The 14,334-nt window shown below is 37.6% G+C and overlaps 1 protein-coding gene across 5 annotated transcripts in view; it reads left to right on the forward strand.

The window, feature by feature from the left end:
- WDR70 (WD repeat domain 70) overlaps positions 1 to 14,334 on the forward strand; it is a 389,981-nt gene that overhangs the window by 350,640 nt on the left and 25,007 nt on the right. For all 5 annotated transcript variants that reach the window (XM_028849398.2, XM_001094466.5, XM_028849399.2 and 2 more), the window contains 4 exons: positions 1,170 to 1,270; positions 2,914 to 2,993; positions 4,976 to 5,092; positions 6,918 to 7,080. In XM_028849398.2, coding sequence (XP_028705231.1) covers positions 1,170 to 1,270; positions 2,914 to 2,993; positions 4,976 to 5,092; positions 6,918 to 7,080 — 461 coding nt within the window. The remainder of the gene's footprint in view (positions 1 to 1,169; positions 1,271 to 2,913; positions 2,994 to 4,975; positions 5,093 to 6,917; positions 7,081 to 14,334) is intronic.

Genomic DNA, 14,334 nt, shown 5'->3' on the forward strand with positions numbered 1-14,334 from the left:
CGATCTTCGTGCCTCGGCCTCCTGAGTAGCTGGGACTACAGGCACATGCCACCATGCCCAGCTGGGAGTTAATATTCTATCGAAAAGGATCTCAGAGATTTCAAGATATTCTATCTTAACAAAAGAGTGGAATGATTAGAGACAAAGAACCAAAGAAATTCAGCCCAAAGTAGATTTAGGAGACAGTAGTCATGATTTTCATTTTACCACTAGAACTATAAAATGCTAATATCTAATCGTACCCTTTTCCCCTTTAGTCCCTATATATGGTTTGGCAAGTGATAGATTATTAATAATCATTGATTTAATGCTTCCACTCATATCTTGTTCTATCAGAGTGAGTTCTATAGAACCTAGTACATGGGGTTTCTGTTTACCAACATTAGCTTCATCTTTTTTCTGTTTAATTCTATCCACGCTATCCCTCCCACCTCTGCCCTCTTGCCACAGACAAAAATTAAAAACAGGGTATAGTTCTCACTGAGAACTTGTGGTTCTTTTCAGTCCCAGAGCACCACTTATTTTCCTCACCAGTAATGAATTCATAGGATCATAACTTCCAGTGAACCTTCTCTTAAACTGCTTTTCATTCAGGTTAATGTCAAGTCTTCATATTTTGTATCTGTTTTACTTCTGCTGTTATCCTGCTGTTTTATCTCATAGATAGGGAGACATTATTAAGTGCCTACAAATGTATATTGTTTTTGAAAAAGCTTTATGAGATTTGGATCTTTGTGAACTAAAAACAATAACCACCTGGTCTCAATCTGCCGTCCAGAGGGACATATTGTATGTGTGTAACAGCATGAAATCCACTTCAGTGGTAAGTGTAACTGAGTTATGTGGATCTAGCATTTCATGATGCCAGCCTCACGTGGTAATGGACCTGGGAAACCTAATTTTGCGGTTTCAAGGCTGTCCAGAAAGGGAGATAATGTCAGGAAGAGAACATCTTTTTTATTTTTATGGAGTATCACCCAGATAATAAGTGATGGAATGGAACTTAACTTCAGGAACACAACTTTATGGTTTAAAAGAAAATGTATAAAAGTTAGAGGTAAACCATCAGGATGATATTTGATATAGTAGACTAGTCATCAAAGTACTAGCAGGATTGTTTCCATTTTTATCTGGCCTCTTTAGTCAGCCACTGCACCTTTCCTTTGCAGAGTGTTGTTCGCTGCCTGTGGCATCCAAAGCTGAACCAGATCATGGTTGGAACTGGAAATGGATTGGCTAAAGTCTATTACGACCCCAACAAGAGTCAGAGGTATTTCATAAGTATTGCCTGTTTTAGATGGATGACAACAACTGGGGGGAGGGATTTCCCTCCCACCCCCCGCTTTTATTCATTTCCCACTTTGATGGAGATCCACCCATTTAGAAAATGCAGCTGGCACAAAGTAAAGCCTCAAACTCCTGATATTGTGCTTTAAAAAGGATTTGAATATCGCCCTTGATCCACACTGAATTCAAAGCGAAAGTTTCCTGGGGATTTGCAGTTGTTTAGCTGAAATGTTGAGTGCAAGGGGGAAAAATGTTCTGCCTACTTTGCATACCACCCTGGACAGAGGCATTAGCAGCGATACATGTAAGAGATTAACAAAGCAGGGAACTAACCACTTACAGGAAATGGAATCAGCTTGTCCATTTCGCTTCTTTCTTTTTTGGCTTCTAGCAGTTACTGGTTTGGGTGTTTGGCAAGATTATTCTCTGCCCGCAGAAAAGGACAGCACAGATACGTTTCCCTTCCACCCCCATGCCCACCCAAGTTTCAGACTTAAGTATACCACTGTATTTCAAAAGTCTGAAAATGTAACTAGAGGTTCAGTCAGTTCCTCAGTTATTTCCATTTTGCTTAGGCACAAAGACGGATATGTGTCATCACCCAAAAAAAATGGTTTTGTTTCTCTCTCTTAAAGTACAGTGACTGATTAGCTCTTTCTTTAGAGTAAGACTTGGTTAACTAGCATTAAAATTCACATGTGAAAATCACTGGGGTCCCATATAAACTTGTTTTAAGGTCCCACCTCCTTTGAGGAAAGGAAAGCCACCCTCTATTGATGAATATTCATTGGCCATAATTTTGCTCTGAATAGAAGCAGACAGCCCCGTCTTCCTTCAGAGCTTCCTGGACTAGAGTTGGAATCCTGGCCTTATACAATAAAGTATATTTATGGTATTTGAAAACAAATAGGATTTTATTTGTTTTTTAAAAAAGAAATTAAAAATGCTAATGTACTTCGGATTCGAGTCTGCTTCACTTGAGAAAATGATGAGCCTCATTTGATAGCACCCATTTAGAAGGCACTTTCTGTGGAAGCTTTGCTTTAAGAAATTTACTTATTTGTATTTACTTCTCTTGAAAAGGATAACGCTCTACTACTAAGGAGAAGTAAATGTTCTAAGCACATTTTTGGTTAATCCCACACATTCTTAGGCCGTAGCCCCTTGGCAACACTGCCAAGCCAACTCAGTTCCAGACACTTGTACGCTTGTATTTGAAAAGTGGACATATGCCATTTGGGGTGTAGACCACCCAGGTTGCTTTCATCCGAGACATAAACTAAAATTTTAACCCTATGACCTTTAGAGTTAAAAGGTTGGGTAATTTTATTAAGATCTTAAAATTTCACATTATTCCTGTAGGCTTTGTAAACTTGTGTCCTGTTGCCCTGTTACCTCTCCAACCCTCTTGCTTGGTAATAACCACTGACTGACAGACTTGCTTTTCCATAAATTTAAGCTTTTATCACTGAGAACCCATCTGTTGCCATCCCTCAGAAGGTCAAGGACTTGTGTAGATGAAGTACATGCACAGAGTATGTTCCTGAAAGTATCTCATGTTTTCAACATGAAATTTTCTGTTTCTAAGACCAAGTAAAGAAAACAATTTGCTTTTACACCCCTCAGGGGAGCAAAATTATGTGTGGTTAAAACCCAGCGGAAGGCAAAACAAGCTGAGACTCTAACTCAGGACTACATCATCACCCGTAAGTCGTTAACATGCCTCTCAATCATGCATCTCTCTTCTGCTCTCATGTGGTTTTGATTGCATAGCTTTAGAGACAGAGAAAGCCCTCAGAATTCAGGCATATATTACAAAATTGCCCATTCATCTGGATAGGACTAGGAGTCATGTAACAGCTAACCTCTTTGGCTTTTGTGACTCATCACAGAGACAGGGTTATTTCTGCAGCTTTCAACCCAAAAGGAAAAAGCCTATGTGAGCCCAATACATTATAGCAGTTTTTTCAAGAGTAACAGTCTGTTCTAAGTGTAAACAAGAAAGAGTGCTGGTCTTGGAATCAGGAGGCCTGGGTTTGTCCAGTTCCACCACTGACTGGCAATGTGATGTTGAACAACTTAACTTTTAATCAGGAGAGTACGGCAACTAGAGGAAGGGTCTGTTCCAGCTTCCTCTGAAATTCTATGACCATGTGCTAGACTGATCCACAGTAATTTGTATATAAAATTAACTACCTGGGGTATGAGTAGAAAGGTTACTAGGGCAGAGTGGTTTCTCTCAGATATGTCACACAACCTCATTAATCTGGTAGATATGTGTTCCCAGAGCCACAATCTCAAACCTGCAACAGGTGACAGCTAGGAAAGAAAGAATGGATACTACAGCGATTATCGTTAGCGGATGGCCCTGTGGACTTTATCAGTGACTCAGTCTGGAGCCCAGGGGGCGCTGTACTGCCGGGTTTTCTCACTGGTGGTGGGTCTCATATGAGACCAAGTCCCTTGGAGCTTATGACCAGTAAAGAGATCCCATGATACTTTTTGCAAGAGTAGAAGTGTTAAAGTCACTGTCATAACCAGTCTAGCTCATGTAATTACATGCGGCCTACTTAAATTCCTCCAGTCGTTTGAAGTGAAAAGCTATTTTTCCTCCTCCTAAAAATACTGTTGTGTTGTGTTGCCCAACTGAGTGACCGGTGGCTGTGTTTCTCAGCTCCCCTGACTCAAGGCAGGCATGTTTTACTGGTGAGTGATATGGTCCGGCCCTAGTTGGCAGTATAGGTAGAAGGTAGAAGGTTTGAGGTGTCATAGACATTTTATTAATATTATAAATTCCCTTTAACCTTTCCCTTCCTTCCCCTGGTCCCCTGGGAAAAGTTTCTTTTAAAAGGGGTTTAATCTGCATGTAAGAGTCAAAAGAAATTGTGCTGGTACTTTTTGGGGGCAAGAAAAAGAGAGTTATTTAATACTTCCCTAATAACTCTTTCCTTTTCCCCTAGAATATTATACTGTTTTCCTTTTAAATTCTTACAATCTTTTATATTCTGAAATTTAATTTTGACATTGAGTAAACAGCAACAGCAATTGAACACATATTGCTTTGGTTCTTATTTTCTTATTTTGCTACCATATAGCAGGAGGGATAAGGCCCCATTAAGTCCCCACGCCAAGAGATTTAGGCACCCCTTGCATTCATGGCAACCTTTATCCCAGTTTTAGTGGGGTAAGTGTTCCTCCCTTCCGGTTACTCAGTGTTGTCAACTCCTCCTGAGAGGTGGTCACATTTCAGAAACGTGTGAAGTGATTCCAGTGTTTATGAGACATCTGAGGAGACTTCAGGACTGACAGCAAGCTATTGGCATTATTTACATTTGGGTCCTGTAAGAAAAAAATAAGAGGCAGTCCCAATATGTGTTTCTTTTCAAAACCGCAGTAATGAAGTTTTAACTGCTACCCATGGTTTGGGAGATGGGGAACCTCACCGATGTTTCCGTGACAATATTTAACAGAATTTCCTGAGTGCTGTTAGCTGCCAGGAGAGGTGAGCAATGAGTCTGGTCTCAAGCAAAATTGGCTAATTGGTTACAGTAAGACTGTCTTTTATTATTAGATGAAGGCTGTCATTGTGACTTCCATTTCATCTTTCAGTTAGTCATGCTTTTTAGCTATGTTTTTGGACGGAAAGATTATTCTTATAATGAAATTTTTCAAATGTGACTTCTTGTAGCTCATGCCTTGCCTATGTTCCGTGAGCCCCGCCAACGGAGTACAAGGAAACAGCTGGAGAAGGACAGACTGGATCCCCTGAAGTCGCATAAACCCGAACCTCCTGTAGCAGGCCCAGGTGACTGTGATCCAGCTAGTGACCTGCAGAGGGAGTTCAGAGGCAGGGTGGGGTAATTGATATAAAATTGGGACAGTCTTTTGGGCCTGGATGCTTCTTTGTCTTCAGAGAGATTTTACTAGTGTTTTTTTAAAATGTTTTCTTTTTAGCTGCAGAAGAACTGATGCAGAATCTAGATGTATAAAGCGGATAAAAATTGAGCTGCTATGCTGAAATAGGGAGGAAGACTGGGGCCCTTTCTGCTTGGTCTGCAGCTTGAGTTTTCCTAGCTGGCCTCAGTGGAACTTGGGGGCTCAGTGGAACTTGGAACCCAGTGTTAAAACCACTGCTCTCAATATTGGCTTAATATACAACACTGGGCACTTTTTACCAGAATCCAGGCTGGATTAGGTTTCACACAAGGCAGAAAGTGGCCATCATTTAGATTTGTGTTGATATCACTAGAAGATGGATAAAAGTCTTTAGCATTTTTAAGAAGTAGGTACCAGAAGAAAGCCAAGCAGCACTGGCTAATAGTATAGCACATACCTTCGTTAGAATTTCATTTTCTGTTATCATCTATGTAGTTTCTATTTGGTCTGCTCCTTCAGCATAGAAAACATTTTGCATATCTATTGTAATTTTTTTTTTCATTTTTTTTCTAACACCATCCTAACTGAAGTTTCCAAATAATATTCTTTCTTGGATTATTGTGAACCCTTATAACTAGGCACCTTAGTCTCAAGTCACTCCCTCTCTCCCACCTCACTTCTATTTGTCTTATACACAGCTTTAATCCCCAACTCCGTTAGCTTTTCATGTTGCTACAGCCTCCAAACCTTCATAAGCTTCCCGCTGTCCAACTGTCTTTCCAGAGATTCAAGGTTCTATACAGTCCAAATCAAATCTACCCCTGTAGCTTTACACCTTACTTCTTTCCTGCTCTGATCTTCTGAGATTACTGTTGGTTCAGTCTTGTCCCCAAATACCCACTGAAGCAATGTATTTTTGTACTTAACCCATTCTGCTTGTTGAAAATAACCTTGTTTACCTCCTGAACTTTCACAAATTGGATCCATCTCTTTCATAAAGACCTGTTCAACCGCCTGAGCCTGAAGTGCTGTCTTCTTCTAAGTGCCATAATAGTTACTGGCCATACAAATTATCTCACAGTTAATTATTTCCTGCCTTATTTAGTTTCTTCTTATCTTGTTTTATGAAATGAATCTTTTAGTGTTATTTGGCTTTTCATATGTTTATCTTCCTAAAATGTCCTACATCTTTCTGAGTACCAGTCACTATACTAGCTGCTAGAGATCCAGTGGGGAACAAATCCCTGCCCTTAAAGAGGTTCCTATTTCTTAGGGAGATTATAGTACAGCAGAGCAACATGAATCAGTATGTTCAGCTTACTTGTTTTCTCTTGTAATACTCAGCAAAGTACCTGTAAGGTATTTGGAAGATGCCAAGCCCTAAGATAATGTTCATTTAAATAGCATCTAATGAATATTGGTTATTTTTATTAATTGAATTCTAAATGTTGATGCCAGAGGAACTTTTTTAAGCACATATATGGCAAATTGTCTGTAATTTTTTCTATGTTGGTACGATTCTGTAAGTTTAAGCAACTGAGACATAACAAAAAAATCTCTTCCTATTTAAAAGTGTTATGGGGAAGTTGAGGTTTGGTGATCTCTTTGGTTCTGATTGTCATAAATGTAAGCTGAAAGGATGATACTCAAGTACTCTTGAGATTTGTGCTCAGATAAGTACAGTGTACACAGATATACCTGTGTATCCTCATGCTCATTCAGTTTCTAATTTGATTTTTTTTCTTTTGCGACAGGTCGTGGTGGCCGAGTTGGAACCCACGGGGGCACTCTCTCTTCCTATATTGTGAAGAACATTGCTTTGGACAAGACCGATGACAGTAATCCTCGGGAAGCCATTTTGCGTCATGCCAAAGCAGCAGAAGACAACCCATATTGGGTTTCTCCAGCATATTCCAAGTGAGAATATAGCTTATTAAAATAGGAAAATTGTTATGTTTAATGAATTGGGGAGAACATAACAATGTTGTTTTTGAGTTCTAACTTGTCTATTTCTTATTTCATACTTAGATATGAAAAATAGGCCAGATACTCATGGTCCTTAAGCCTAGGCATTTGTTTGTATCATAAAACTCTAAAATCATGAATTTTAAAACTAGGCCCTGTTCCATCAGAGTTGTAGCATGGTGTAAACCATTATGTGAAGCCCATCCTGCCTATGATTAAAACAACAAACAAATCACTGCTTATGTGCATTATGTTAGTTGAGGAGGGTTAAAAGCAAATGAAGCAGTTTGTAGGTCTGATATTATGAACTCACTTTTATTTATAGAGCTGTATATGTAAGTAACACTGCAGAGTAGATCCTGCCTGCTCGTATTCCCTCAGATAGCTTAGCACGGATGAATAGATAGCAGTTCTTAAAGCCACCAAACCAGCTACGTTTACATTAAAGATAGGTACTATTATAGAATTTTCCGTTTTTATTTTTACTTATTTATTTAGAGTCAGGATCTTGCTCTGGTTGCCCATGCTGGAGTGCAGTGGCATGATCATAGCTCACTGTAACCTCAAACTCCTGAGCTCAAAGGATTCTCCTTCCTCACCCTCCTGGGTAGCTAGCATGACAAGCATGCACCGCCACACCCAACTAATGTTTTAATTTTTTATAGAGACAGGGTCTCACTATGTTGCCCAGGCTGGTCTTGAACTTCCGGTCTCAAGTAGTCCTCCAACCTCAGACTCCCAAAGTGCTGGGATTATGGGCATGAGCCTCTGCACCTGACCAGAATTTTCAGTTTCTAAATTTTTAAACTTTTTGATTTAATTTTAGATTTTTAGGAAAGTTGCAGAAATAGTACAGAGAGTACATACATACTGTTCACCCAGCTTCCTCCTAATTTAATACTTTACGTAATCTTAGTGCAATTAATTATCAAAACTATAAAACTAACATTAGTATAATACTATTAACTAGGCCAGGTGCATTAGCTCATGCTTGTAATCCTGGCACTTTGGGAGGCTGAGGCAGACAGGTCACTTGAGGTCAGGGGTTCAAGACCAGCCTGGCAGCACATCTCTACTAAAATACAAAAATTAGCCAGGTGTGGTGGCGTGCGCCTGTAATCACAGCTACTCGGGAGGCTGAGGCAGGAGAATTGCTTGAACCCAGGAGGCGGAGGTTTCAGTGAGCCAGGATCATACCACTGCGTTCTAGCTTGGGTGACAGAGTGAGACCCTGCCTCAAAACAAACAAACAAAAAACTATTAACTAGACTATAGACCTCAGTTAGTTTTTGCCAGTTTTTCACTCGTGTTCCTTCTCTGTTCCAGGATTCCACATCGCACTTAGTCTCCTCCTATCATAACAGTTACGTTTCCTGTCTTTCATGATTTTGATGCTTTAATGAATACTGGTCAGTTATTGTGTAGACTTTCCCTCATTTGGGGTTTGCTTGATATTTTCTTATATTTGGAATGAGACCATGCATGTTTGGCAAAAATAACACAAGAGAGATGTTGTGTCCTTCTCAGTGGATGTCTTATTACTGGTGATGCTAACTTTGGCCACTTGCTGAAGGTTGTATCTGCCAAGTTTCTCCACTGTAAAGTTGCTTTCATTCTATTTCTATTTCATTCTATTTTCAGTTGATCACTTCTTGGAAGTGATATTTTAAGACTATGCAAATCCTGTTTCTCCTCAATTTTGCTGTCTGATTTTATCATCCATGAATGAATTTGCCTATAACAGTTATTACTATGGTGTTTGCTTAATGGTGGTTTTCTGTTTCCCTCTCTCCTTCTGTGTTTATTAATTGGAATACTACCTAGAGAAACAGTTGTTCCTTCTTCCACATTTATTTATTTTTCAAGTATTTTTAAAATATTGGTATGGTCTCTTACTTTATTCTGTGAGTTAAAATCCAATACTATCATTTAGTTTGTTGCTCAAATTGTTCCAGCTTTGGCCAATAGAAGCTCCTTCAGAATGGCTCCTGTCATCTTTCTCAAGCCCCTATATATCTTTTTAGTACTTCCTTACTTTCTGGCACCACAAGATGTTACAGATTTATCTTTGTTTTTCTTACCCACATTCTGGAATCGACCACTTCTCTAAAGAGCGGTGGCTCCTTTTGTTGGAGAATGGTGGTTAGAAACCAAGGGCTGTGTGCTGGATGTGCTCCTTGCTACTAGACTGCCATTGCTTCTAGGTCCTCTCTGGTGACAAAGCTAGGAAATACGTGTATGCATACTAAGCTACCCATCTACACACATCTGTGTTTCTGAATGTATCATATAATCTGTAGTTATATTTTTTAAAACCATGAGTTTTAATTAATGTTTCTGGTTTCAGTCCTGTATCACAGGTTCCCTGACTTTTCCCCTTTCTGTATTTGTAACTTCTTTCTCCATTAATGAGAAACCCAGCTCTGATTTGTTTAGTTCTGGCATATACATTAACTAGTTTTAGAATTGCTAACCCATATCCCTGTAAGAATCACTTTTCCTATCTACATGGCATAGTTTGTTTACAGTTCTTCTCATCTTTAGCCTTAAAGTATATTTTCTTCACCACCCCAGTGATTGTGGCTATGTTAGTCATTTGAAATGCAGTTAGGTTCATTTATTAGTGTTTATATCGCTTTTTTGGGTTTCCTTCACATCCTGTTTATTTTTTTGGAGTGTGTGAAATATTACTCTGGTTCTAGGAGTCAGAGCTTTAAAAGAGATTTACTTAGAGAAATGTCTCTTCCTCTTCATTCCTGCTCCCCTTTTCCTATTCCCAGTCCCCCTTTTTTCAGTCCCTTTCCTATCCACCCTTGTAGCTAAATAATCTCTTTAGTTCCTGGTGTATGTTTTGTGTATTTCTTGAGCAGATATGTAAGTATCTTCTTACATCCCCATATTTCCTACATGAAGGATAGCATAATTTAAATCATCTTTTTTTCTTTTTTTGGTCTAAGTTCCATTTGAAAATCTTTGGTGAAGTGTAGTTACAACATATGAACACATGTATAGAGTAAAATGTCACTATTTTCAATGTATAAATACTACCCACAACCAACTTTTATCACAAAATTATTGCTAATCTGTGATTATCCACAAAGTAGTTGGTTATCTAAATGTTTCTTCATTAACATTTTAGTATGAAATTTAACTTTAAATGAACTTTGAGAATACTATTTATAAATATGTCAGCAACTTTTTTTGTTACGCCGTTTTTGAAATTTGAATTGATCAGTTTAGTATTTTAGCTGCTTTTCATCCCCCATCTTTATTGAGGTATGATTGACTTAAAAATTTATATATATTCTGGTGTAAGACTTGATATAAATTAAGTCATATTAATTTGCTTTTGTTGGCTTTGCTTCTTTTTCACATAGAAGTATGCCCTAGAAAACACTACATCAGTCCATAGAGCTCACTCTCATTGATTTTCATAGTTGCATCGTACTCCATTGTATGAATTTATCATAGTTAATTCAACCATTCTTCTATGTATGGATATTTAGGTTGTTTCAGTATTTTGTAAGTACTAACAATGCTATAGTGAGTAGACTTACAGACATGTATTTTTGTATTGTTGGAGGTATATTCAAGTTTTTTTCTTGATGTCTTTATGTATTCCTAAAGTTTTGTCTTTAATTGTGAGAAAACTGGATGCTGATTACTTTTTAAAACATTAACATGCTGGAAAAAGTCTTTTATTAACTGACTCCACCTTTATACTGCTCCCAGTCCCCTATCTACTCATTATTAGGAGCTACATTGCTTCAAATAAAAACACATCATCTTAGCACGCATTCCTTAGAAGCAGGCCCTGAGATAAAGATTTATATAAAGATGAATTATTAGGATATGTTCCCAGAGAACATCAGTAGGGAGTAGAGATGTGTCGTGAAGCCGTCAAGTGTGCCAAGTCTCAGGGAGGGTCACTTTGCCTTAATCCTGCAGGGTAACCCTGGAGACTGTGGTCAGAGTTGTCCTGGTCAGGGACATGGCAGCTGGAGTATTTATACTCCCTTATTTGTTGGTCATTGGTGATGGTTGGAGATGGGGTTGGGAAAGACACTTCAGGCACTGTCAGCTCTCCAGCGTTTTAGAGGTAGATGCTCCTGCTGCGAGTGAAAGCACATTGCCCAGTAATGCTAAAAGGATTTGAGGCAGTCGAGGGGAAGCACTGTGTCCTCTGCTATATGTACTGTAGCAGAACAGACTATGTGATGTCAATGGTGGTTGTTCACGATTTATATTAATGAACAGTACAGATGGAACATCTCTGATGCTAAAAGGATTTGAGGCAGTCGAGGGGAAGCACTGTGTCCTCTGCTATATGTACTGTAGCAGAACAGACTATGTAATGTCAATGGTGGTTGTTCCCAATTTATATTAATAAGCAATACAGATGGAACATCTCTGAACAGTGAATTGTATAATATCACAACAACTAAGAGATCATATCAAGGCTGGCCAGCGAAATGCATGCTTTAGCCTTCATTTGAATAGTATTTATGTGTGTATAAACTAATCCATGTCAACACATCATCGGCAGTCAGATAAATTTATAGATTATGTCTGTGTTGACACTTCTGTTTTTAATGAGGTATTTTCCATTATTAGGGATTGTTTTTATACTTCAGAAACCTTGTTTAGAAACATACTAAAGATTTGTTAAGAAAACAGTCATAGTTTAAATTTTGTTAAACATGGTGTACGTTATTTCGATGGCTAACTGCTCCAAATATGTGTCTATGTTTACACACAAATCATTGAGATGTCTTCAAAAATATTGATATAAATACTGTTTGCTGATTATTCGTTGATATTAGCAATGTATAATATAGCAATATTAGCAATGTATAATTAGAAGGTGTCAAAGACCTAACTTACCACTGGAGAAAATGAAACATCCAGAAGATAGCTTTTAAAACCTGCTGGATAACAAGTCATTGCTGGAATCCAGACCAGGAACCTGGCCTTAGAATTTTCAGGTTATTGTTCTGACATCTAATAATGAGTTATTTTGATAAAGGAGTAACTTCAATTTAGTATGTGGTTTTCATGTCTGAGATCTAAAGTAGTACATACACACGGTAAAAACAAACAAACAAAAAATCCAGTGGTACTAAAGGTACACAATGGAAATTTGAAAGCCTTTCTTTCACTTAACCCCAGTTCCTTCATTCTACTACTTGGAGATACCAACTGCTGCAAGTTATTATATATCCTCCCAGAGAGAGAGATACGTGTAGATACATTGTTTGTTTAAAAATGCAGGTATATAGCATGTTTTACACACTGATTTGTGGTTTTGTTTTTTACTTAGTGTACATTGCAAGATCGGGCCAGCTCCATCCAGACATATTTAGCTCATTCTTTTTACTTTATGTAACTATTCAATTGTATGGCTATATTATGCTTTTATAAAAACTGTACCCTCTTGAATGACAAGTTACATTGTTTTCAGCCTTTTTCTTTCATAAACGATACTGAAATTAGTATCTTTGGATATACATATTTGCCCACAAGTGCAAAACTACTAGAAATTTTTATCTTTGCCAAACTGATAGGTGAAAATGTATAATTTGTGGTTTTCACCGGCCTTTTAATAATTTTTTAGCATCTTTTCTCGAGGGGCTGTAGAAAGGGGGCTCATTTGCCTATTTGTCTTTTTCTTACTGATTTGTGTTATTTATATTAAGGAGGTTAACCTTTGTATATCATGTATGGCAAGTATTTTTCCCAGTTATTTTTTATTTTACTTTGTTTATGGTGTTTTTCTCATGTAAAAAATTTATTTTAGTGTGGTGAGATTTAGAAATGGGGTGGGGGGTGCACTTTTGGGTTTTTATTTAGGAAGGCATCTCCCATCCAAGATTAGTCTTGAAATTCTCTCAGATTCCCACTTAATACTTTTATGGATTTTTTTTTTTTAGAGTTAAATCTTCAATTCACCTGGAATTATTTTAGTGAAATGAGTGAAGTCATTATATTCATTACCACAAATTTGGTGTCTTAAAAAATAGAAATTGATTCTGTCACAGTTCTAGAGGCCAGAAGTCAGAAATCAATGTTGGCAGGATTGTACTTTCTACAGAGACTCCAGGGGAAAATTCATTCTATGCCTCTTCTAGCTTCTAGAGGATTGCCTGATGCCTTAGTTCATAGCCACATCCCTTTAGTGTTGCCTAGTCTTTACATTGCCTTCTCCTTTGTGTTGGTCTTCTACTTTACTCTCTTGTAAGGATACTTACGTAGTATTTAGAGCCAACCCAAGATAATCCAGGATTATCTCCTCATCTCAAGATACCGACCCTTTTTCCAAATGAGAGAACATTCACAGGTTCCAAGGATTGAACGTGGATATCTTTAAGGGGACCATTTTTCAACCTACCATAGTAGAGTTCTAATTTACTTATTTCAAGTTGGTTTAACCACTTGCTGTAGCATTTTTTATTGTACATTTTAATTTTCCTCATTAAATTGAAATGATACCTTTATTATACCTAATGTACTTACGAATTTTAATCAATTTCTGGGTTCTCTGTTCTGTGCTGTCAATTGGTCTGGCTCTGCAAGTATCAATACCAAACAGTCTTCATTATTAGTAGGGCTGCCTGTTCTCATTATCCTTATGAGACTGTGTCTATCTATTCTTGCAGTTCTCCATGACTTTATTATCTAGTAACCTTCCCCTCAAAAATTAATGATGTGGACTTGAGTTATATGTATGTCTTAATTTAGACAGAATTTATAATACTGATTCTTTCAAACCGAGAACAGAGTTGTCTTTCTAGTCACATCACTATATCCCTCAGTAGTACTTTTAAGTTTTCTTCATATAGACCTGTCACATTTCCTTTTAAGTTTATTTCTACTTATTTTATCTTTTTGTGCTGTTGTAAATAGAGTCTTTTCTTACACTAAATTTATAACTTATTTGTATATGGAAATACTGTGCAGCTACCTATATGTGTGTTATTTATATATATTAGTTCTGTATCAAGCTGTTTATTATATTTTCTTACGTATGTTTTAAATAATTTTTTATTCACTTAGCTTGGGGTGTACAGTTATAAAATTATATGCAAGTAGTAAGTTTACCTCCTTCTTTCCAATTTTTATACCTACTATTTCTTTTTATCTAATTGCATTGACTACTTCCAGAACAATTTCAAATAACATCACATCCTTTTTTCAATTTGAACTTTA

Source organism: Macaca mulatta, chromosome 6, assembly GCF_049350105.2.
Source record: "Macaca mulatta isolate MMU2019108-1 chromosome 6, T2T-MMU8v2.0, whole genome shotgun sequence".
NCBI lineage: Eukaryota > Metazoa > Chordata > Mammalia > Primates > Cercopithecidae > Macaca > Macaca mulatta.